General features: G+C 41.4%; 1 protein-coding gene across 1 annotated transcript in view; it reads right to left on the reverse strand.

Annotated features, from left to right (window-relative positions):
- Positions 1–9,768: 9,768 nt before the first annotated feature.
- Positions 9,769–24,622, reverse strand: part of ehd3.L (EH domain containing 3 L homeolog) — a 37,082-nt gene continuing 22,228 nt past the window's right edge. Inside the window, exons 4-6 of the mRNA XM_018262675.2 lie at positions 13,691–14,103; positions 11,918–12,082; positions 9,769–10,728 (exon numbers count right to left, since the gene is read on the reverse strand). Of these exons, the coding sequence (XP_018118164.1) occupies positions 10,201–10,728; positions 11,918–12,082; positions 13,691–14,103 (1,106 nt within the window). The 3' untranslated portion in view covers positions 9,769–10,200. The remainder of the gene's footprint in view (positions 10,729–11,917; positions 12,083–13,690; positions 14,104–24,622) is intronic.

Genomic DNA, 24,622 nt, shown 5'->3' on the forward strand with positions numbered 1-24,622 from the left:
CATTTCCCACTAATTTCAGCAACAAAACAATATTATGGGCCACTGTTTAGACTTAGCAGTTATTACACATGGAATATGTATTTGGTGCTAAGGGTCAGGCTGATGAAATCTTTATTGTGTGAGAGTTAAACCTCGTCTTTTGGGCTGAACTGCCCTTGAACTTCTCCCTGGTGCACTTGCTCTGGGGGCTGCATTCTTGCAAGGAAAGGGCTGGAAAACCAAGGAAGGAAAGGAAGAAAACCTTAAAATAACTTCGTTTTCTATAGTTATAAGTATGTAAAAGGGGAATCACGTCTTACAAGAATAAAAACCACCCCACCCCTAGACCAACACAGGGTCTTGGATACTCCCTATGCAGGGAAAGATGGGCAAAGATGAAAAGATTTCCCAGGCCAAAAGTCTCCCTCAGGGATGGAGGGTTTCAGTGGTTGGTAATGGAATAGAATCAAATATATAGACTGGGTCATTGCACAAACACTTAAAGGATAACTAAACTAAACCCTAAAAATATGGCTAAAAATGGCATATTTTATATACTGAACTTATTGCACCAGCCTAAAGTTTCAGCTTGTCAATAGCAGCAATGATCCAGGACTTCAAACTTGTCACAGGGGGTCACCATCTTGGAAAGTGTCTGTGACACTCACATGCTCAGTGGGCTCTGAGCAGCTGTTGAGAAGCTAAGCTTAGGGCTCATCACTAATTATCCAGCAGAAAATGAGCTTCCCCTGTAATATAAGCTGATGCTACAGGGCTGATTATTAAATTCTGATGCTAATTGCACTGGTTTCTGTGCTGCCATGTAGTAATTATCTGTATTAATTACTAATCAGCCTTATATTGTGACATTTCTATTCTATGTGTACTGTATATTGTGAGTGGGTCCCTAAGCTCAGTAAGTGACAGCAGCACAGAGCATGTGCAGTGAATCAGCAGAAAAGAAGATGGGGAGCTACTGGGGCATCTTTGGAGACACAGATCTTTACTGCTAAAGGGCTGTGGTTGCTTTGGGCTGGTACAGAAGCACAAAACATAATGTACAACTTTTCAAGCTACTTTTTTTAGTTAAGTTTTAGTTCTCCTTTAAAGGGGTTGTTGACCTTGTATGTTGACTTTTAGTATGATGTAGAGAGTGATATTCCGAAACTATTTCCAATTGGTTTTCATTTTTTTTTTTATTATTTGTGGTTTTTGAATTATTTAGCTTTTTATTCAGCAGCTCTCCAGTTTGCAATTTCAGTAATATAGTTGCTAGCGTCCAAATTACCCTAGCAACAATCAGGGCCGGAACTAGGGGTAGGCAGAAGAGGCACGTGCCTAGGGCGCAATGAAGTGGGGGCGCCAAGCACGTACCTCTTCCTTCAGCCTACCCCTGGTCCAAACCCTTTCTCTTCCATTGGCACTCGTTCCCCTCTCCACAAATTTAAATATTGACTGCAGATGTGCATTTCGGGATGTGTATCCTCCATGACGTGCACACTCCGGGATGCGTGCACACTCTGTGACGCGCGCAATGAGCTGTGCACTTGGGAGCTGTGCCGGCAAGGGGGCGAATCGGCCAGCCGAGTTGCCTTGGGCGCCCAAGTTGCTTGGCCCGGGCCTGGCAACAATGCACTGACTCGAATAAGAGACTAGAATATGAATAGGAGAGGCTTGAATAGAAAGATGAATACTAACAAGTAGTGATTAAAATACATTTTTAGCCTTACTGAGCATTTGTTTTTAGATGGGGTCAGTGATCCCCACTGGAAAGCTGGAAAGAGTCAGGAAAGAAGGCAAATAATCTGCAAAATGTTGCAATTGTTACTGCACCCAACCAATACCTGCACCTTCTCGCTCTATATATGTTCTGTGCACCTTCTAGTTAAAACACAGGGAATCTCTGGGAGCAGAGAAAAAAAATGTACTTCACCAGCCTGACCCGCACCCTACCAAATCAATCCGAACCCACCCAACTGGCATTAACATTTTATTTGTTGTTTCGAGAGATTAGAGCCCAATAACTTGTAACTACAAGTTATTGGACCCTCCAGCAAAACACTTCCCCCATGCCCATTGCACATATATACAGAAACTGTGCAATATTCAGGACTTTCAAAAGGCTCCCAGCAACCACTGGGTCTAGTTTAATACTCATATTATTAGCCTTAGGAACCTTGTGAGACCCCGAGTTTTGAAGAAAGTCAATAGGGCCCTGCCTCAAGAATTCTTCTGTACCTCTCTGGATACCCATGGATTGACGTACCAATATTACTATATAAACTATACAGCCAAAAGTATTTGGACACCCTCCATGCACAAAGTCAGAGTTTGACCACACAGAGCCCTGACCTCAACCCAATAGGTTGGAAACCCCAGATGTGACTCTGTTCCCCAATATCACTCAGTACCTTTTAGGTATGAAGGAAAGCAAATCCCACCAACATCTATTTGAAACCTTCCCAGAAGAGTAAGGGACGTTATAGCAGCAAAGAGAGCGGCAACTTCATATGAATCCCTTTGATTAGGGAATGAGATGTTGGACAGACAGGATCCCCATACCTTTGACCTTCTAGTATATGTGTAATATTAGCCAGGGCAAAAAGCAGACTGAGGGTTTAATTGCTGCCCTGGGAACCCCTGGAACTATATCAGGGTGACTGTTACCCCAGTGTTTCTATATATCTGTAATCTTGTTATGAGCTAAGGGGGCCCAGCCTGAAGGCCAGTTAGAGTGAGATTTGGGGTGAGTGTTTAATTGTGCCCTGGGTACCCCTGGAACTATAGCAGGGTGACCGTTACCCCAATGTTTCTATATATCTGTAATCTTGTTATGAGCTAAGGGGGCCCAGCCTGAAGGCCAGTTAGGATGAGATTTGGGGTGAGTGATTATTTGTGCCCTGGGTACCCCTGAAACTATAGCAGGGTGACTGTTACCCCAATGTTTCTATATATCTGTAACCTTGTTATGAACTAAGGGGGCCCAGCCTGAAGGCCAGTTAGGGGGAGATTTGGGGTGAGTGCTTATTTGTGCCCTGGGTACCCCTGGAACTATAGCAGGGTGACTGTTACCCCAATGTTTCTATATATCTGTAACCTTGTTATGAACTAAGGCGGCCCAGCCTGAAGGACAGTTGGGGGAGATTTGGGGGTGAGTGCTCATTTGTGCCCTGGGTACCCCTGAAACTATAGCAGGGTGACTGTTACCCCAATGTTTCTATATATCTGTAACCTTGTTATGAACTAAGGGGGCCCAGCCTGAAGGCCAGTTAGGGTGAGATTTGGGGTGAGTGCTTATTTGTGCCCTGGGTACCCCTGGAACTATAGCAGGGTGACTGTTACCCCAATGTTTCTAAAATACTGTAAATAAAGGTATAGTTGCCTTAAATGGGTTGTTCACTTTTGAGTTAACTTTTATGTATGATGTAGAGAGTGATATTCTGAGACAATTTGCAATTGGTTTTCATTTTTTATTATTTATGTTATATATATATTTTGAGTTATTTAGTTTTTTATTCAGCAACTCTCCAGTTTGCAGTTTCAGCAGTCTGGTTGGAAGGGTCCAAATTACCCTAGCAACCATGCATTGATTTAAATAAGAGACTGGAATATGAATAGGAGAGGCCTGAATAGGAAGATGAGTAATAAAAAGCAGCAATAACAATACATGTGTAGCCTTACAGAGCACTTACTTTTTAGATGTGGTCAGTGACCCCCATTTGAAAGCTTAAAAGAGTCTGATGAAGAAGGCAAATACTTCAACTATAAACATAAATAATGAAGACCAACTGAAAAGTTAGAATTATCAAATACTAAAAGTTAACTTAAAGGTGGATCAACCCTTTAAACACTGTGAGAAAATTCTTTGCTGTCATAAGTGGTCACCTCTTAAAGAGGTAGCTCACCTTTAAGTTCACTTTTAGCATGTATTCTAAGCAACGTTTCAATTGGTCTTTTTTATTATTATAATTTTTGAATTATTTGCCTTCTGACTCTTCCAGCTTTCAAATGGGGGTCACTGACCCCATCTAAAAACAAATGCTCTGTAAGGCTATAAACGTTCTGTTATTTCTACTTTTTATTACTCATTTTTCTATTCCGATCTCTCCTATTCATATTCAAGTCTCCTATAACTCTCCTCAATTATAGGAGGGTGCTTAGCGTTATTGGGGTAGGACTAAGTAGTAACTAGGTGGTGGTTGCCCTTCCCCTTTTAGATTGTAGGCTCTGTTGCACAGGGCCTTCCTTACCTTTGCACTGGTACTGGTTGCTATGTATGTAATTCTGTATGCTCTATGGGGAAAATTAACTAAGCACGAAAATGCGCTAATGGCGGCTTCGCCACACTTCGCCAGGCGTAGTTTCGCCAGGGCTGCTCAAATCCACAAAAATCCGCCCAGGGAGGCAAAAGGTAGCGAAGTTGCGCTAGCGTTAATTCGTCAAGCAAAGCGAAGTTACGCTAGCGATGCCTAATTTGCATACGGCGCCAAGTTAAAGTACAATGAACGTATATGTTGCAGCAACTACATTACACTACACAAGCCTGGGAAACCTTAATAAAATAAAATAAAGTTGTTATATTGCCCTACAAATGTGCCCAGTGTATAGTTTATGTGCCATATGTAAGGAAATGTAGAGGGGAAGGAGGGTACCCAAAAAAAAAATTTCTCTCTTTTTCAGCCTATCACCCTGAAAAATGTAAAAGACACCAGCGTTTTTTGGGACTTAGAAAAAATTTCAACTATTTATAAAGATCCTCCTATCTACTCTATTGCACTTCACCTGAGCTGGCGAAGTCAAGTCTGACGCAAGAGGTAACGTTCAGTAAAATCCGCAAATTTGTGAATTAGCGTAGTTACATCCATTCGCCGAGCGCAACTTCGCCTGGCGTTAGGGTGCGAAGTAGCGCTAGAGTATGTCTTCTTCCCTAGTGAATTTACGCCAGCACCCGTTAGTAAATCGGTGAAGTGCCAAAATGGCGTCACGCTGGCGAATTTTCGCCTTTTTTTCCACTTCGCCCTTTAGTAAATTTCCCCCTGTGTGTAATTCATGTGGTTAATTACACAGTGGTGCACAATATGTTGGCTCTTTTAAAATTCATGTTAATAAGAATATTAATAATAATGCATGGTTGCTAGGGTAATTTGGAACCTAGCAACCAGATCTCTGAAATTGCAAACTGGAGAGCTGCTGAATAAAGAGTGAAATAAGTCAAAAACCACAAATAATAAAAAATGAAAACCAATTGCAAATTGTCTCAAAATATCACTTAAAGTAAATTTAAAGGCGAACAACCCCTTTAAGAGGAACATTTATGGGTGCAACAACGGCCCCGGCAATGAGGCCAATGGGCTGCTGAATCAATGTTGGGGGGTTGTCAACCAAATCAAAAGTTTTCTAAGGTCGAAATCTTCTATAACTAACACTGGGGTCCCAGGCAATGCACTGGAACATTACACTCACACAATGATAATTATAATAAAGACTTTAATCTCAATAGAGACGTATGGAGAGCTGGACATGAGAAGGTGAGTCTATCTGTGTGAGGCAGAACCTCTAGCACTGGAGTGAAATCTTGGCATCTGCAACAGATAAAACAAGGGTTAATATTTATTCAATACCTGTTTCCGTGCTCACCTGGGCAATAACCCATGGCAACCAATCAAAATATTTACTTTCATAGTTCTAGCCCTAGTTGGTTAAAAAAAATAAATCACTCTTTGGTTGCCGTTTGTTACTGCCCAGATGCTAATTTGTCCCCTCAGTGTTGGGAAATGGGTCAGAGTAGAAGTATAGGATCCATTATCCAGAATGCTTGGAACCTGAGGATTTTTGGATAAAGGATTCTTTCTGTAACATAGAGCACCGTGTCGTAAGGCTAATAAAAAAACATTTAAAAGGTCAATAACCCCATAACCTTCTTTTAGCAATATATATACACAACAAATTCACTTGACTCTATCTTCATAACAGAGATCCTCCATGCCCTTTATTCATTTAGTTGCCATTTCCTGTCCTGTGTTAAGATCATTCTAAGCACTGCATACTAGAGCTACACCTTGGAGATGACTATCTCAATAAAAAGACTGAACTATACTCCCCTCCTCTGATGTTCCTCCCCTTCAATGACAGGCAGTACTCTATTATCAACAAATAGCCCAATAAAGGCTTTCAAGCTCCATATAACTTATTTACACTAAATGCCATATATACCTTAAAGGGATACTGTCATGGGAAAACATGTTTTTTTCTAAACACATCAGTTAATAGTGCTGCTCCAGCAGACTTCTGCTCTGAAATCCATTTTTCAAAAGAGCAAACAGATTTTTTTATATTCAATTTTGAAATCTGACATGGGGCCAGACATATTGTCAGTTTCCCAGCTGCCCCCAGTCATGTGACTGGAAAAAAAACATGTTTTCCCATGACAGTTTCCCTTTAAAGGAGAAGGAAAGGCTAACATTAAGTAAACTTTATCAGAAAGGTCAATATAAATACACCAGTAAACCCTCAAAGTAATGCTGCTTTAGTCAAAAGAAACACAGCATTTCTTTCCTTCTATTGTGTATACATGGGCTTCTGTATCAGACTTCCTGTTTTTAGCTTAAACCTCCAGGGTACAGGCTTGAGCATGCTCAGTTTGCTCCTCTCCCACCTCCCCACCCTGCTGTAATTTGAGCCCAGAGATATGAGTGAGCACGGAGAGACTCAGGCAGGAAGTGATGTCACGCCAAGCTAATATGGCAGCTGCTATCCTAAACAGAGTTTCCTAGAGCTGATACTCAGGTATGGTAAAGCATTCTACAGAATAAATATTGTGTTATTGCTTGCACTATTGTGGCTAATCTATTGGAAATAAACTGATTTGATAGCTTTCCTTCTCCTTTAAGACAACAAAATCGCCAGTTTGTCCAAATCCAAGGTTGGCTTTGATTACATAGAACATATAGAACAATGAACGAATTCATAAGGAACGCTCCAATAAGAAAACAGCACACAGCAGCAGGTCCGATTTGTTACGTATATATTTTGAAAATAAGTTATTATATACCAGGCAACTTAAAGTAAGACTTGTGGATGGTTTGCTTAGAGTCCGCTGTCCATTCTGGTGGCCCGTTTGGCTTTCATTGGCAGCTGCGGATAACATGGTTTCTGTAGCGCCTCTGAGACTGAACTTCCAGAACAGGAATTAAGGGCCTTGAACACACTAACGTTTGGACATGGGACGCCCCACCCAGTCATAGTTGGATCACTCTTGCTTCTATTGATGATTTGGGAGACTAAAGTCCGACTGGCGACATTAGTGTGAATAAAGCCATAATGGAATGGAAGGGGCCCTCAGATGTACAAACTCAAGCATATCAAGACCATGAATGGGTAGAGAAAGCTCATTATTCTTCCAAAGTAAAGAAGCAACACGTGTGTAATGTCCCCAGAAGTTCACCTGCCGCCCCACCTGCTCCCCATACCATCACGTCAGCCATGTTTCTTCACATCTTATACACAGGACAGTCATTTCTCAGGAACATATTCACAGTTTGGCCTATTCCGACACATTGCTAGGACTGTACAGTGTAAACTCTCACTACAGGGCAACTGTGTGATCCCAAGGGCTGGATATCGCATCCCACAGCACAAATGGAGAATAATACCTTGAACTGTCATTTACATGTACCTTCTGGTCTAAAATAAAATAATTGTTGTGCACTTTATAATAAAAAAAAGATGACTCATTTAGTATGTGTTTCCCCCGGAGTGATAATGTTGCTGAGATCGGATGGTTTGGTGGTACCTGACTCTATAGGAAGAACTCATTTTACAGGAAAGATTAGGGGAAAACAGATCTTAAAGGAGAACTAAATCCCCCATTAATCAAAAATCGCCATCCCCTTGCGTCCATTGGTCCCCTCACTGCATTCTCCCACCTTAGTAACACAATGGAAAAAGTATCCATGTCATGTACCTTGGCATAATTACGCAGTGGAGCTCTTCTGCGCCATCTTCTGTATCTTCGGATACTCTTATTTTCCTTCAGCAATCTTCGGAGCTTTCCGCGCATGCGCAGTAGGCACGAATACCAGAATGGTCCCAACTGCGCATGTGTGAAAAAGCTCAGAAGATTGCCAAAGGAATAGAAAAGTATCCGAAGATACAGAAGATGGCGTCGAAGAGCTCCAGCTGCGCTACTCTGCATGAATACGCCAGGGTACATGATAGGGACACTTTTTCCACTGAGTTACTAAGGAGGGAGAATGCAGTGAGAGGGGCCAATGGACGGAAGGGGAAGGGGATGGGGATTTTTGATTAACAGGGGTTTAGTTCTCCTTTACCTAACACAGGGGTGTAGATTCCTACTAATGAATATGACAGAGATGAACTTTACTGAAAAGGGTACGGCACCTCCTGAACTGAGAGATTCCACTAGAGGGTGAGGCTAGAATACTCTGAAGGCAGCGTATGGGTGACAGGGAGTCTGTGACTCAAGCAGTGGGTGGGATTAGAACACTGATGGCAGCTTAAAGGGGAACTATCGTGAAAATGAAAATTTAATATAAGCTTCCTCATAAGTAGGAAAACTAAATATAATGCATTGTTTCTGAAATAATCAAGTTTATATTCACTATTCCTCTCTCAGCATCTGTTTCTCTTCATTCTGTCTTCATTCAGGAGTTGGGTGTCAGATGAATGATCCAATATATCTCATAGAGGGGGGCTCCCTTTCCTAGCAGATCCGCCAGAAGACCCTATACATGGGCAGATAAGCTGCAGAATCGATCTAAAGGACCAATATCGGCAGCTGTAGTCTGCCCATGTATGGCCACATTAAGACAGAGGCAGGGAGTCTGTGACTCAAAAAGTGGGTGGGACTAGCACAGAGGCGAGGTACGAAGTCTTTAACTTAAGCAGTTGTTTGGACATGAATACTCTGATAGCATCTTACATAAAAACATCAGGGACTATTTAACTTAAAGGGCAACTATATGTATATATAGAGAATAAAGTACCCCTTATTGTAAACTCTAAGGATATTATAAGTTACCGAGGAGCTCCACGACCATATAAAAACACAAGGCTGAAGGTCATGGAACTCCGAGGTGACTTCTAATATGTATTTTGCAACAGGGGCTACTTTATATATTATAATGCACAAGTTTTAGTGAGTCATGTGACAGAAATGACATCACTAAGATCCAATTATAACCAATGACATCACTAAGCACCATTTATAAAGATATAATACACAAAAGCCATGAATATCTTGTAAATTATATCCTTATAAACGGTGAGTTCTGATGTCATTTCTGTCACATGACTCACTGAAACTTGTGTATTATAATAAATAAAGTACTCCCAGTTGCAAAATATGAGGATATTAGAAGTTACCTCGGAGTTCCATGACCTGTATAAAAACACTCGGCCTTCGGCCTCGTACTTTTATATGGTCATGAAACTCCTCTGTAACTTATAATATCCTTATAATTTACAAGAGGGGGTACTTTATTCACTATATAATTTACAGGATATTTATGGCTCTTGTGTATTCGATGTATATAAATAAAACTTCCAGTAAAACTGGCAGTAGTAAATTTATACCCTAACACGTGACCTGTCAAAAGATTTGATCAAACAGGAATATGTGGGAGTGTTACTTCAGTAACGGCAGCGTTTCATTTTTGGATAATTCGGTGGCACTTATTATTTGAAGAATAAATCCTAACAGGCGTTACTTATATGTTTTTCCCTTTGAGGAATAGGACAAACACTGTCAGACTAGGCTACACAAAAAAATACATGACAAGGTTTAGTTCTCCTTGAAGTCGCTCAATAAAGGATACTCATTAATACAGACAGTTAAAAAGAAATAGCTTAATATCATTGGAGGTATCTGCCCATGGGATACACAGAGGCCTCTGTATCAACGCTCCAACTGCCAGTAATACTCTGCCGACACTACAATGAGGTGTCCCTATCGCATGAAAATAATAGAATACATAACACGGGCTGGAGAAATGGAAAGTCCAATGTCTCCTGAAGTCCATCTTCCCTTTGGGTTTAGTACATGTAACGAGCATGAAAGCAATAAGGGTTACGTTGTTAATGGAAGCTACATTTTGGTTCAGCATTTTGGATATATGGAAGAGCCATTTCACATTAGGTATACAGGTAACAAGGAGAAGAGTTGGCTCTCCGTCTCTATCTCTCATTCTGCATTCTATTGTTTTATTCGTGCACCTTTCGCTTGGACGGGGGGACGAGGTGAGAAGGAATGTCATTGGGAAGCTCGTGCCCCTCTAATTTAACCTTAATAAGATGATTGGCTAAAGCAAATTCCTCATCGTCCAACATCCCGTCCTTGTCTATATCGGCCAGTTTCCAGATTTTCCCGAGCACCGAGTTGGGCAGCTTGGACTTCACCATCTCTCTCTTTGCGTTGGCGCCCGTGACTTTTCCATTGACGGGAGAGAGGGTATAAAAGATCTCATCGTACATAGGTTTGTCCCTGGATACCACCCAATCAGCATCATCAATCCCTTCTCCTGCCCCCTCTCCATATCCGTGGCCAAAGGGCCCGTTCTGGGTACCATCAAAGGCTCCTCCTTTCACCACCTGAACTGGTTTCTGCGTCTCCTCCTGCCTGACTAGTACCATCAGGTGGGAAATATCGTGGGCAAGCATATCATCCACTGTCTCGAGGAGCTTGCTCTTCAGTGGCTGGAACTTGTTAAAGTCTTGTGCCAGCAACTGATCCTGAAGGAGAGCAAAAAGAAAGGGTCACTAGATTATGAAAGGGAAAATTTGCCTTAAAGGGTTACTGTCATGTTAAAAAAATGTTTTTTTCAAAACGCATCAGTTAATAGTGCTGCTCCAGCAGAATTCTGCACTGAAATCTGTTTCTCAAAAGAACAAACAGATTATTTTATATTTAATTTTGAAATCTGACATGGGGCTAGACATATTGTCAGTTTCCCAGTTGCCCCCAGTCATGTGACTTGTGCTCTGATAAACTTCAGTCACTCTTTACTGCAGTACTGTAAGTTGGAGTGATATCACCCTCTCCCTTCTCCCCAGCAGCCTAACAACAGAACAATGGGAAGGTAACCAGATAGCAGCTCCCTAACACAAGAGAACAGCTGCCTGGTAGATCTAAGAACAACACTCAATAGTAAAATCCAGGTCCCACTGTGACACATTCAGTTACATTGAGTAGGAAAAACAACAGCCTGCCAGAAAGCAGTTCCATCCTAAAGTGCTGGCTCTTTCTGAAAGCACATGACCAGGCAAAATGACCTGAGATGCACATACGCACCAATATTACAACTAAAAAATACATGACAGACACCTCCCACCTATAAATATAAATTGCCTGTGGCTAAGTTCAACTACGCTATGGTACATAAATAACCCCTTCAATTTTTGCACCCACACCTAACCATTATTCATTATATCAGATCTAAAGAAGGATAACAAATACAACACGGGACAGGCTCCGGTATTTACTTCTCTAGCTCATCTCACTAATTAAAAACCTGCAAGTCTCAACACGAGAGTCACCGGCAATGAGCTCATGACAGTGCCAGGCCTGGTCTATGTTGGCAAATCAGAAAATTCCATTAGGAAAATATAATGAGAAAGAACTACAATGGGGTATATTTATCAAAGAGTGAAGTTAGAGATTGCCACAGTCCTCTAGAGTGAAATTCCACCACTCTCCATTCATTTCTATGGGATTTTGAAAGGCGTATTTATCAAAGGATGAACTTTCACTTTCCCCCATTGATAAATACGCTTTTAAAAATCCCATAGAATGAATGGAGAGTGCCGGATTTTCACTCTAGAGGACTGCGGCAACCTCTAACTTGCAAGGATCTTTATAAGACAATTTGCAGTCTGCAATCTGGTTGCTAGGGTCAGCAATGATGTGGAATGTTTACTGTACCTGCATCTTCTTCAGGTTGGGGAAATCTCCCGGGGAGATCTGGTGCTCTCGTTCAATTCGGGTGTAAATCTCTCCCAAACTTGCAATGAGTTCCTTCTTCTTGTTGTCCTTCCCAAACACGGCGGGCATCTCCTTCTTCAGAGAACTAATGATATAGGCATGGACCTTGGGAGGAAACAATGGAAACATTATTTACCATTCTAGAAGCGGGAATCTATATGCTTAGGCAACATGACTGCCACTACAGGGAAATTACTGTTCCTGCTGAATTGTGCTTAGTACAGGGGAATACCTATGTTGCCATAGTTTTATGGTATCTCTCTGTACAGACTATGAGCAAACTTAGGGGCTGTTCCTGCTGAATTGTACTTAGTACATGGGAATACCTATGTTGCCATAGTTTTATGGTATCTCTCTGTACAGGCTATGAGCAAACTTAGGAGGCTGTTCCTGCTGAATTGTGCTTAGTACAGCGGAATACCTAGGCTTAGTTTATTTCAGTACTGCTGCTTCTTAATGTAAGAAGCTTTTTAAGCCCAGTCGTGTAATTAATGGAAGAGGTAATATTATATGGCTGACTACCATTTAGCTAAACAATCACTGGTACCAGGAACCCATTAGAAGGTGTAAGGAATGACATAATCTTTTCTCCAGATGCTGGAAGAATTTTTTCGGGTTACTGGAATCCCTTAAATTTGTGAGAATGGACACAGTGACCCACGACTGAGACTGTGCTCACAAAATGAGGAATCTAAAGGGAAAGTACGCCCTCAAAGTGCCGACAAGCAGGATGTGCCATTTCACTGGCTGGAATCTCTATATTTAGCCACAAACACCAGTAAATAGACCAGATGTAAACAAATTGTCGATTAACTAAAGTACTCCTTCAAAAGCACGGCTAAAGGCCGCCGTCCCTAGAGAGGCCATTCACTGCCCAGCCATACAGCCATGAATTTATCTCACAACTAAGAGTACAAATTGTGAACCAGCACAGGAAATAGCAGTCGTGCATTGCTGGTGTATGGAGGAGACCACCAATATTGCTATTTCCCAGGAACACTGCCCTGGTTTGATTTGTGTATATTTATGGGAATGCACAGAACAAATACTTTCCATTATTCCCTAAAATATGGAGCTTTCTAAATGTTTATTTATATGAAAAGCCCCTAAACTCATCATTATTTAAACACACTTGTTTTTTCTTACATATATTTACATATATAATGACTTATATGTAAATGCCTGTCACTGAGAGATTTCCCCTGCTCTAATTGGCTGATTCCAGCATGTGTCAACGAATTGCAATGCACTACTGACACACAGCAAGGGTTGTAACTATAAGTATGATGTAGAAAGTGATATTCTGAATCAATTTGCAATTGGTTTTCTTTTTTTATTATTTGTGGTTTTTGAGTTATTTAGCATTAATTAAACCCAAATAGGCTGGTTTTGCTTCCAATAAGGATTAATTATTATATATATTAATTAAAGTACAAGATACTGTTTTATTACTGCAGAGAAAAAGGGAATAATATTTAAATGGATTTAAATATCTCACATTTGAGAAAGGGCAATTACAGCCCGAAACATGTTGTGTATAGCAGCTTAAATAAATATTAATCACAAGCAGTTAATCTGCGTCAGAGTGCTCTCCTCTCTCCTACTGATAGTTCAATATTTAAATGGAGTCTATGGGAGACAGCCTTTCTGTAATTCTGAGCTTTCTGCATAACAGGTTTCCAGATCATGTGATCAATATACAGTGCAACCTACCTTTGCCAGACGGGCTCTTTTGATCAGGTCGTTAAGTTTCCTGAGAGCCGCATTCCGCGGTAGACTTTGGATATCCCGGAAGAGATCTTGCTCTTCGGCCTCAAACAGCTTGCGATTGTCGGGGATGAGGAGTGGGTGGGACCAGAAAGATCCGATGTAAACGCGAATAACTTCTGGTGTGTTAACGATCTTTCCTAAAGACCACATGAGGGCGCCGTAAACCCTCATCAGCTGTTGGGTCTCGATCTGGTCGGCTTTGTTGAGGACCACACGCATTTTGTCTTCATGGTTCTTCAAGGCCTTTATGACTTCTGAGAACTCGTCGGAGATGTCCAACTTGTGCGCATCAAACAGAAGGATGATACGGTCGACTCTTTCTGCAAACCATTCCAGCACAGCAGCAAAGTCATACCCTGAAGTGGAGACAAGGGTTCCAATGAGTTAATTAGCAACGACCCCCAAATAGGACTGGATGTGAGGCCAAAGGAATAAATAATCATTCAAATCACTACTGCATATAATACGTTTATTAGGAACAATAAAACAGAGATGTACATTTATTCAGACGATTCAGAACATTTTATTATAGAAGTATAATTTAAATTTGCTCAATTCTTAAATATATTTTTGCTGTGACTAATGGGCAGGATAGGATCTGTGCAGCCACTGGGACAGAATGTTCTGTTATACAGATTGCTAGAATCTCAGCCATAAAGCAGGGCAGGACTGCTGCTTACAATGGGGATCAGATCTGTGCAGCCACTGGGACAGAATGTTCTGTTATACAGATAGCTAGAATCTCAGCCATAAAGCAGGACAGGACTGCTGCTTACAATGGGGATCAGATAGGATCTGTGCAGCCACTGGGACAGAATACTCTGTTATACAGATAGCTAGAATCTCAGCCATAAAGCAGGACAGGACTGCTGCTTACAATGGGGATCAGATAGGATCTGTGCAGCCACTGGGACAGAATGTTCTGTTATACAGATAGCTAAAATCTCAGCCATAAAGCAGGACAGGACTGCTGCTTACAATGGGGATCAGATAGGATCTGTGCAGCCACTGGGACAGAATACTCTGTTATACAGATAGCTAGAATCTCAGCCATAAAGCAGGACAGGACTGCTGCTTACAATGGGGATCAGATAGGATCTGTGCAGCCACTGGGACAGAATGTTCTGTTATACAGATAGCTAGAATCTCAGCTGCCATAAAGCAGGACAGGACTGCTGCTTACAATGGGGACCAGATAGGATCTATGCAGCCACTGGGACTGAATGTTCTGTTATACAGATAGCTAGAATCCCAGCTGCCAGCAGGATAGGACTGTTGCTTACAATGGGGATCAGATAGGATCTGTGCAGCCACTGGGACAGAATGCTCTGTTATACAGATAGCTAGAATCTCAGCCATAAAGCAGAGCAGGACTGCTGATTACAATGGGGATCAGATAGGATCTGTGCAGCCACTGGGACTGAATGTTCTGTTATACAGATAGCTAGAATCTCAGCTGCCAGCAGGATAGGACTGCTGCTTACAATGGGGATCAGATAGGATCTGTGCAGCCACTGGGACAGAATGCTCTGTTATACAGATAGCTAGAATCTTAGCCATAAAGCAGAGCAGGACTGCTGATTACAATGGGGATCAGATAGGATCTGTGCAGCCACTGGGACAGAATGCTCTGTTATACAGATAGCTAGAATCTCAGCCATAAAGCAGGACAGGACTGCTTCTTACAATGGGGATCAGATAGGATCTGTGCAGCCACTGGGACAGAATGTTCTCTTTTAGTGGGGGGAAAAACATTGCGGAACAGTTATCGTGACTATAAATTACATGTCGGACACTAGAATGTAATTCTCTGTTTGAAAGAACATTTCCGGGGTTATTGGCCCCAATGATACACTTAAACATTAAGTTCCTCTCCGTGATTGCGGAGACTCCCAGAGACCATATGTCATTCTGTTCCGCTGGTGCTTGTGAATCCCTGAACCCTGAGAGCTTCTCTTCCTCTCTGATAATGAAATATATATTGTGGCTGTCAGACAGTAGGAAACCCGCTCATTCCTTACAGGGGATTCTCATGGGGCCCTGGCAATATACTGTGTGTATGTATATATATATATATATATATATATATATATATTTTTTTTTTTTACCAGAACTTAACCCGTACCTTCATAGAAAAGGTGCCCTTTCTTCCCTGCACTGTAACCTTGTATTGAATTCAGTGTATGATAGGAATGGGCCCCTCTCACTACGGCTCCCAGTATCAGATTTATTTCATTTCAAATGAGAAACACAAGGGGGCGAGGGAAATACATGTGGCAACAATTCCCATTTTAAATGCCACTCCCACTTTTAAGAATAACTAAATCAAGGTATATAAACCAGTTTTTGGGTAACAAAAAAAAAAAAACTCCCTTGAGAAAATGGGTAATAAATGCTGCATTAAGACAACAAAACTAATTATTGTCATTATTTCAATTAACTCATAACAGAGCAATAAAGTTTAAGTAAATAATTGGGGTAAGCCCAAGGCAACCACAGCCCTTTAGCAGTAAAGATTTATGTCTCCAAAGATGCCCCAGTAGCTCCCCATCTTCTTTTCTGCTGATTCACTGCACATGCTCTGTGCTGCTGTCACTTACTGAGCTTAGGGACCCACTCACAATATACAGTGTATATACAATATAACAGTCACAATACAAGGCTGATTAGTAAATAATACGAACTACTAGTACATGGCAGCTCTGAAATCATTGCAGTCTGCAGTAGAACATAATAAACAGGCCTGTAGCATCAGCTTCAATAATAGACAAGCCTCATTTTGTGCTTTATAATTTGTGACGAGCCCTAAGATCAGTGGTTTCTCAACAGCAGCCCAGAGCTCACTGAGCATGTGCAGTGCCACAGACTCTCCTAACAATACCCAAGATGGGAAACTCCTGTGATAAACAGGGAGGCCTGAATCATTACTACATAGAGATACTGGACCTAAAGGCTGAAGCAGAATGTTAAGCATATAAAATATGGCATTTCTACAGTACAGCATTTATTTTTAGGGTTTGGTTCTCCTTTAATAAAACCTAGGGAACCCACTTGAGTGGAACATTTGTGTGAATGTGTGTGTGTGATAAGAGGGCTGCTCGTCTAATCAGCATCTTACACTCATTACTGTCTATACAGGAAACAGTATTGTTTGGCCGAGTGTTTGTGTGAGACACAGATTGGCCCATTAGTGCTGAAATGACTCACAAGAGAATTGGAGAGAGAAGATCAAGTAAACAGTGTCGGCTACACAACGAGCTAAATGTTCTGTGTCCTTCAACTTAATATGTTAAGGGTCCCCATAAACGGTATATTTTATTAAAAGGAACCACACCGAGTATTATTTCCATACAGTATTTAGGATACGTTGCTGCAGAATTATATTAGTGCATATTAGTCCTTTAATTAGTATGCAGGAAGCTTCACCAATCGGAAGCCTCCTCATATATCAACACTGGGCAAACTTACCCATGAGCAGTAATGCATGGCAACCAATCAAATCGTTGTATTTCTTGTTCTACCTGCATCTGGCTGAAAAAAAGCCACTTTCTGATTGGTTGCTATGGGTTACTGCCCCATGGGCAAATTTGCCCAGTGTTGATAAATGAGCCCCAGTGCGTCCTGTAGCCTATTGACTCTGCTCTGGGGCAGTGGCACATGGGGTTATTGTGGGCACTTACCATTAGGTGGTTATTTACTAAAACTCAAATTTATCTTGTAGTGTTATTAAACCAAGCTGAACCAAAAAGCATTTCTATCTTTATTTTTCTTTAGGTTTTACTTCTCCATCCATAATTTTATCTTATTTATCAATAAAATAACTCGAAAAAGTCGGGTGGGAAAAAAACTCGATTAAAGCAAGCAAAAACACAAACCAAACAAATTTTCAGAGTCGCTAGATTTTTTTAGTTTATCGCTTAAAAACCAGAATTTTTGGATCATCAGACGAAATCCAGCGTAGATCACGATATGTTCATATTGTAAAAGGGACATCTCCCATTGACTTATACAGGACCTTCACAGGTTTGAGATGGCGGATTTTTGGATTCTGACTTTTTGCAGCTTTGGGGTATAATAAATCTTGAGAAATTAAATTTTTTTCCCCACTAGAAAAAAAATAGAGTTTAGTAAATAACCTAGAGAGTGTACTATTGCCCTAATTAACATTGTAATCTGTTCTAAATCAGTCTGAATCAGACATGTAACACCTTGGGGCCCATTTACTTAGCTCGAGTGAAGGAATAGAGGAAAAAAACTTTGAATTTCGAATGTTTTTTTTTTGGCTACTTTGACCATTGAATGGGCTACTTCGACCTTCGAATCGAACGATTCGAACTTAAAATCGATTCGAACTTAAAATCTATTTGACCATTCGATAGTCGAAATACTGTCTCTTTAAGAAAAAGCTTCGACCCCCTAGTTCGCCACCTAAAAGCTACCGAGGTCAATGTTAGCCTATGGGGAACGTCCCCATAGGCTTCCTAAGCATTTTTTGGTTGAACAAAAATCGTTCGATCGATGGATTAAAATCCTTCGAACGATTCAAAGGATTTAATCGTTCGATCGAACGATTTTTCCTTCGATCGAACGAATATCGCTAAATCCTTCGACTTTGATATTCGAAGTTGAAGGATTTAACTTCGACAGTCGAATATCGAGGGTTAATTAACCCTCGATATTCGACCCTAGTTAAATCTTCCCCCTTGTGTCCATAGGAGACAGGAGACTTTTGTGATTGGGAAGGCTAATTAATGGCATTTTATCCTAGGTCCGATTAGCTTCTAAGCAACAGCCCAGAGCTCACTGAGCATGTGCAGTGTCACTGACACACAACAGATGCCTAACAAGATCCAAGATGGGGAGCTGCTGGGGGGCAATTGGATCATTACTGTACTGATCCTCTGGCCTGGTAGAATAAGTAAAAAAAAAAAAATAATTAAATACAGCATTTCTATCTTTATTTTTCTTTAGGTTTTACTTCTCCTTTAAACATGCCAGAAGTTAAAAAATGCTGAAAAAAAAACAAAAAAATCACTGGAACTCAATGTGCGAATCCCGTGCCAGTTCCACAAGAGGAAATCGTTGCATGCGGAGCCAATTAAAGCAAACGACACCTGCCACTTCTCAGTCGGGGAGAGAACAGATTTTACTTGGCCAGCAGGTCCGTCTCCACGGTCCACAATGAAATAAACTGCCGTGTCAGTTTCTCTTTATCAGAGTCCAGAGAACACAATAGCGGTGCTTAGCAAAACAAGCGTGCGGGCAGGGGGCCTGCTGTTGTGACCGGATAAAGTAGGATTGACAGGCATTAAACATCCTGATCTCACAATGTGACTGCTGACACCGCCCCCCACCCCGAGGACTATGGGTAGAAGAATAACAGGATAAGTCCATTCACAATGACAGTTAGGGATGACCACACAGATAAGAGGAAGTCAAAATCTCTGTATTCAGCACACTGGCATCCTCTGTGCCCACATCTTCCCCTGGCATAATGTGATTATTAAAGGGATGTTGCACTGATCAATTACAGGTTTTTGGACAGAGAAAAAGTATCAAAAGGTTGTCTATACCCTCATACTGTACTGTCTAAGGGAAACAATATGGCAGCTCCTACCCATATGTATAAATACAAATATACAGAGAAGGAATGTTCTGGGCACACAATAAGCTATACCCTCATACTGTACTGTCTAAGGGAAACAATATGGCAGCTCCTACCCATATGTATAAATACAAATATACAGAGAAGGAATGTTCTGGGCACACAATAAGCTATACCCTCATACTGTACTGTCTAAGGGAAACAATATGGCAGCTCCTACCCATATGTATAAATACAAATACTGTATACAGAGAAGGAATGTTCTGGGCACACAATAAGCTATACCCTCATACTGTACTGTCTAAGGGAATCAATATGGCAGCTCCTGCCCATATGTATAAATACAAATATACAGAGAAGGAATGTTCTGGGCACACGGTAAAGGTGGCCATACACGGGCGATAAAAGATGCCGGCAGACCGAGCTTATTGGCCCGTGTATGGGGCCCACTGACGGGCTTTCCCGATCAAAATCTGGCCTGAAAGTCGGGCAGATGTTGATCGGGCAGAGCTAAAAATCCTGTCGGATTGTGGACCGCATCTGTTTGTTGATCCAACCGCCTCTATCCCTTGCATTATGATCTTTTTGTTGGGCACTAGGGCACACAATTGGATCAGTCCGATATTGCCCACTTCAAGGCGGGCATATCGGGGAGAGATCCACTCGTTTTGCTATACCCTCATACTGTACTGTATAAGTGAAACAATATGGCACCTCCTATCCATATGTATAAATACAAATATACAGAGAAGGAATGTTCTGGGCACACACTAAGCTATACCTGAATACTGTACTGCCTAAGGCAAACAATATGGCAGCTCCTATCCATATGTTCTGTATATAAATTAAAGGTTATGTATTTTAACATTATTTACATTATGATTCTATCAATTGTGTGTATTATAAAGCAAGTCTGGGAGTTAGGTTGCCAGGAGTTGCTGTGATATTATGAGCACGATACTTTGGCATTAATAAGGTAAATAAATATTAGATCAGCAATAAACCCAGTTCCAATGCAATAGGCGCATCTGTCTATTGCATCTGAGCAGCACCACTGCAGCGGTCGGTCAGTAGTAATAGTTAAAACTCAGTAGTCAGAACAATTAGGGCAAACGGACAGTCCATGCAGGTTCCAGCAGCAGTGGATTAGAAGCCATTTAATGCTATAGAATACCTCCGTACGTGCATCTGCGGAGCCTGCTATAGCCACTCTCCTCTCGCTCTGGACAAGGAAACAGAACACACACAGAATGAAAAGATACATGGGTGAGAGATGTGGGAGGTCTTGCCTTAAGAGGGTACACTTCAAGGACTAATCCACCCGATAAGGCCTAAAAATTTTTAAAAAATGTAATTCTCTCCAATATACATGCACAATGGCTTTAAAGTTATTGGTCAATGGAACGGACATTGAAAGCAGTGTCTGTCTATATTCTCTGCACTGCTAGTTCTGACTCCAGAAATAATGTAGACAAAAAGGACAGACAGACAGATGCTGCTTTCATTAGCAAGGACATGTACGCCTAATATTAAACCCACTGGTTGAAACGATATTGGAAAGTTGCTTAGAATGACATTTTTTTCATTGCGCAAAAACAGCTTTTGGGTGGAGTTTCCCTTTTATAGATTTTACTCCCTAGTCTTTGCCATCAGTGGTCAGACAAAAATGTATTTTTACAGGTGCACCCAACTGTCAGGAGCCTGAGCTGCCTACAACCATCTAAGAGGTCACTCTATACTTTCAGTAAATTGTAAGTAGGGATGCACCGAACCCACTTTTTTGGATTCGGCTGAACCTCCAAATCCTTTGCGAAAGATTCAGGCGAATACCGAACCCTAATTTGCATATGCAAATTAGGGGTGGGAAGGGGAAAACATCTTTTACTTCCTTGTTTTGTGACTCAAAGTCATGTGATTTCGCTCCCCGCCCATAATTTACATATGCAAATTAGGATTCAGATTCGGCCCGACAGAAGGATTCGGCTGAATCCGAATCCTGCTTACAAAGGCCGAATCCTGCCCGAATCCCGAACCGAATCCTGGATTCGGTGCATCCCTAATTGTAAGCTTGCTTGTCTCAAACTCCTTATAAAATCCCATAGGCCCCTGTTGTGTTATAACCTCAATACAAAAGCCAATCTGTGCAGCCCAGGGCAGGGGTTTGTATTCATGGTTTGTGGCCAATGGAACAGGGCCACATGGCAGGGATCCCTATTGATTTTTCTCTGTATCCAATACAAAACCGCAGGCAACTATAAATGATTCTGAATGTTAAAGGGATTCTGTCATGATTTTTATGATGTTTTTATTTCTAAATTACACTGTTTACACTGCAAATAATTCACTCTACAATATAAAATTTCATTCCTGAACCAGCAAGTGTATTTTTTTAGTTGTAATATTGGTGTGTAGGTGCATCTCAGGTCATTTTGCCTGGTCATGTGATTTCAGGAAGAGCCAGCACTTTAGGATGGAACTGCTTTCTGGCAGGCTGTTGTTTCTCCTACTCAATGTTACTAAATGTGTCGCAGTGGGACCTGGATTTTACAGTTCTTAGATCTACCAGGCAGCTGTTATCTTGTGTTAGGGAGCTGCTATCTGTTACCTTCCCATTGTTCTGTTGTTAGGCTGCTGGGGGGAAAGGGAGGGGGGTGATATCAGCAGCAGTAAAGAATGACTGAAGTTTATCAGAGCACAAGACACATGACTGGGGGCACCTGGGAAACTGGCAATATGTCTAGCCCCATGTCAGAATTCAAAACTAAACATAAAAAAATCAGTTTGCTCTTTTGAGAAATGGATTTCAGAGCAGAATTCTGCTGGAGCAGCACTATTAACTGAAAAAAACATTTTTTCCCTTGACAGTATCCCTTTAACTTCATGTTTGTCCTATTGGTAATAATAAAAAAGGTTCCTATAGTGTATGAGAGACTAATGTGAGCTTTTGCTCTGTGGGCAATCATCAGGGTCGGCTATGTGAGCATTAGAATTGTCAGTGATCAGTAGAGCTTTAGGAATGAACATTGTACTGGAAGAAACAAAGTGGCGACTCCTTTTCCTAGAGAGACACAAATTACCCCTTTGTATAAAAAAAATACAAAATGCACAAAATTTGTTATGGGTGCGGAGAGTCTTTTTTATCTATTGTTTAGGGATGCACTGCTGTCCTGTCAGTAACAATTAGGGATCCCCGAATCCTTCACGGAAGATTCGGCCGAAGGGAACATATTTTACTTTGTGTTTTGTGACAAAAAGTCACACAATCTCCTTCCCTGCCCCTAATTTGCATATGCAAATTACGATTAATATTCAGTTTGACCGGGAGGAGGATTCAGCCGAATACTGCTGAAAAAGGTCGAATCCTGGCCGAATTCCAAATTCGGTGCATCCCTAATTGTTACTGACAGGAGAGCAGTTACTGTAAGGGATGCACCGAACCCACTATTTTGGATTCGGCCAAACCCCGAATCCTTCCCGAATGATTTGGCCGAATACCGAACTGAATCCGAAAGGGGAAAACATTATTTACTTCCCTGTTTTGTGACAAAAAGTCACAGATTTCCCTCCCGCCCCTAATTTGCATATGCAAATTAGGATTTAGTTCGGCCTGGCAGAAAGATTCGGCCGAATCCTGGATTCAGTGCATCCCTAGTTACTGTGACCCCAAAAAATAATTCAGCCGTGTGACTTCAGCTACACATTGAAAGGCTGCTCAGCCATTGGCTGCAATGATAAATATGTGGGACAGCTGGGGTATCACCAATAAGTAGCACAGGCTACTGGTGTACGTGTACTTGAAAGTCCGACTTCTGCCACAATTGGAATCACCTGACTCTCTGTGGTCCAATCACACAGCGGTGCTGGCCTGAGAGCAAACTCAGAGGTTTCATCTTCTTTATTCTCAGCTTGTTGTCCCAGTTGAGTTGGCAGAGGGTAAAGGCAAAGGCCGGCCCCCGCACCACACGCTCGGAGACAATAAACACAGCTGAAAGATGAAGGGTTTTTTCGTACGTAACAGCCCTGGGCACAAAGTCAACCGACAGTGAATGCGGTTATGTGGAACCCACAGTGCAGGGTGGAAAAAATACAAAGATATTCAGCTTCTTGTTATTACCAGCAGGAGGTGCCTATTGCTCAAGCTGGTTAGCCACTGTAGCTGCTTGTGCCATGGGAATAACTAAACACTACCCAGCATTTCTTCTTAAAGGAACAGTAACACCAAAGAAAATGAAAGTGGTTTAAAGTAATGAAAATATCATGTCGTGTTTCCCTGCACTGGTAAAACTGAGCTGTTTGCTTCAGAAACACTACTATAGTTCATATAAACAAGCTGCTGTGTAGCCATGGCGGAAATTGAAAAAAGTCAATATGGCACAGGTTAAATAGTGGATAACAGATAACACTAGGGATGGGCGAATGTGACCCGTTTCTTTCGCCAAAAATTCGCCAGTGGCGAAATGATGCCGACGCCCATTAAGGTCTATGGGCAAAAAGTTTTTTTGAAGTGCAACGTCATACAAGTCTATGGACGTCATTTCTGCGGCAAAACAAGGAGAAAAATTTGCCCATCCCTAGATAACACCATTATGTTCTACAGAGCTTATCTGCGGTGTAACCTGAGCCTTTTCTCTTTTGAATGGCTGCCCCCATTGCTACACAGCAGCTTCTTTATATAAACTATCAAGTGCAGGGCAACACTGTATGATATTTGTATTACTTTAAAACAATTTCATATACAGGAGCCCGATTTTACGTTTTTTTTAAGGGATGGTGTAAAATCCAGGAAGAAATAAAATCTGGGAAAAGTGTTATACATAATATAATAGGTGGGACCACAAAACCACAATGTAAAATGAGGGAAAACTTAAAATCAGGGGATGTAAAATTGAGGTTTCACTGTATTGATGTTACTGTTGCTTTAAAGGGGAACTCCACCCAAATGCACGCCTTGCACAGTTGTGTGATTCTCTGTCTTCTTCACAGAATGATCAAAGGGCTGTGGGAATGGAGTCTTTTTGCAACCTGAGCTGCTATGTTCCATCTAAGTGCCTTCCCAACAATATGAGGATAAACAACTTCTGTACAAAACACCTTTAATGGAGACGTTAACTACAACACAAGGGTACGATCTCATAAAGGAAGGGAAAGGGGTGGGTGAGACCAATACTGGGATCCAGATATAACTTTCTAGGCAACGGGGGAAGAATGTGGCATGGGCAATAAGTTAGCAGTGTGTAAAATTCCAGGAATTTGACATAATATAAAGGGAT

Source organism: Xenopus laevis, chromosome 5L (assembly GCF_017654675.1).
Source record: "Xenopus laevis strain J_2021 chromosome 5L, Xenopus_laevis_v10.1, whole genome shotgun sequence".
NCBI lineage: Eukaryota > Metazoa > Chordata > Amphibia > Anura > Pipidae > Xenopus > Xenopus laevis.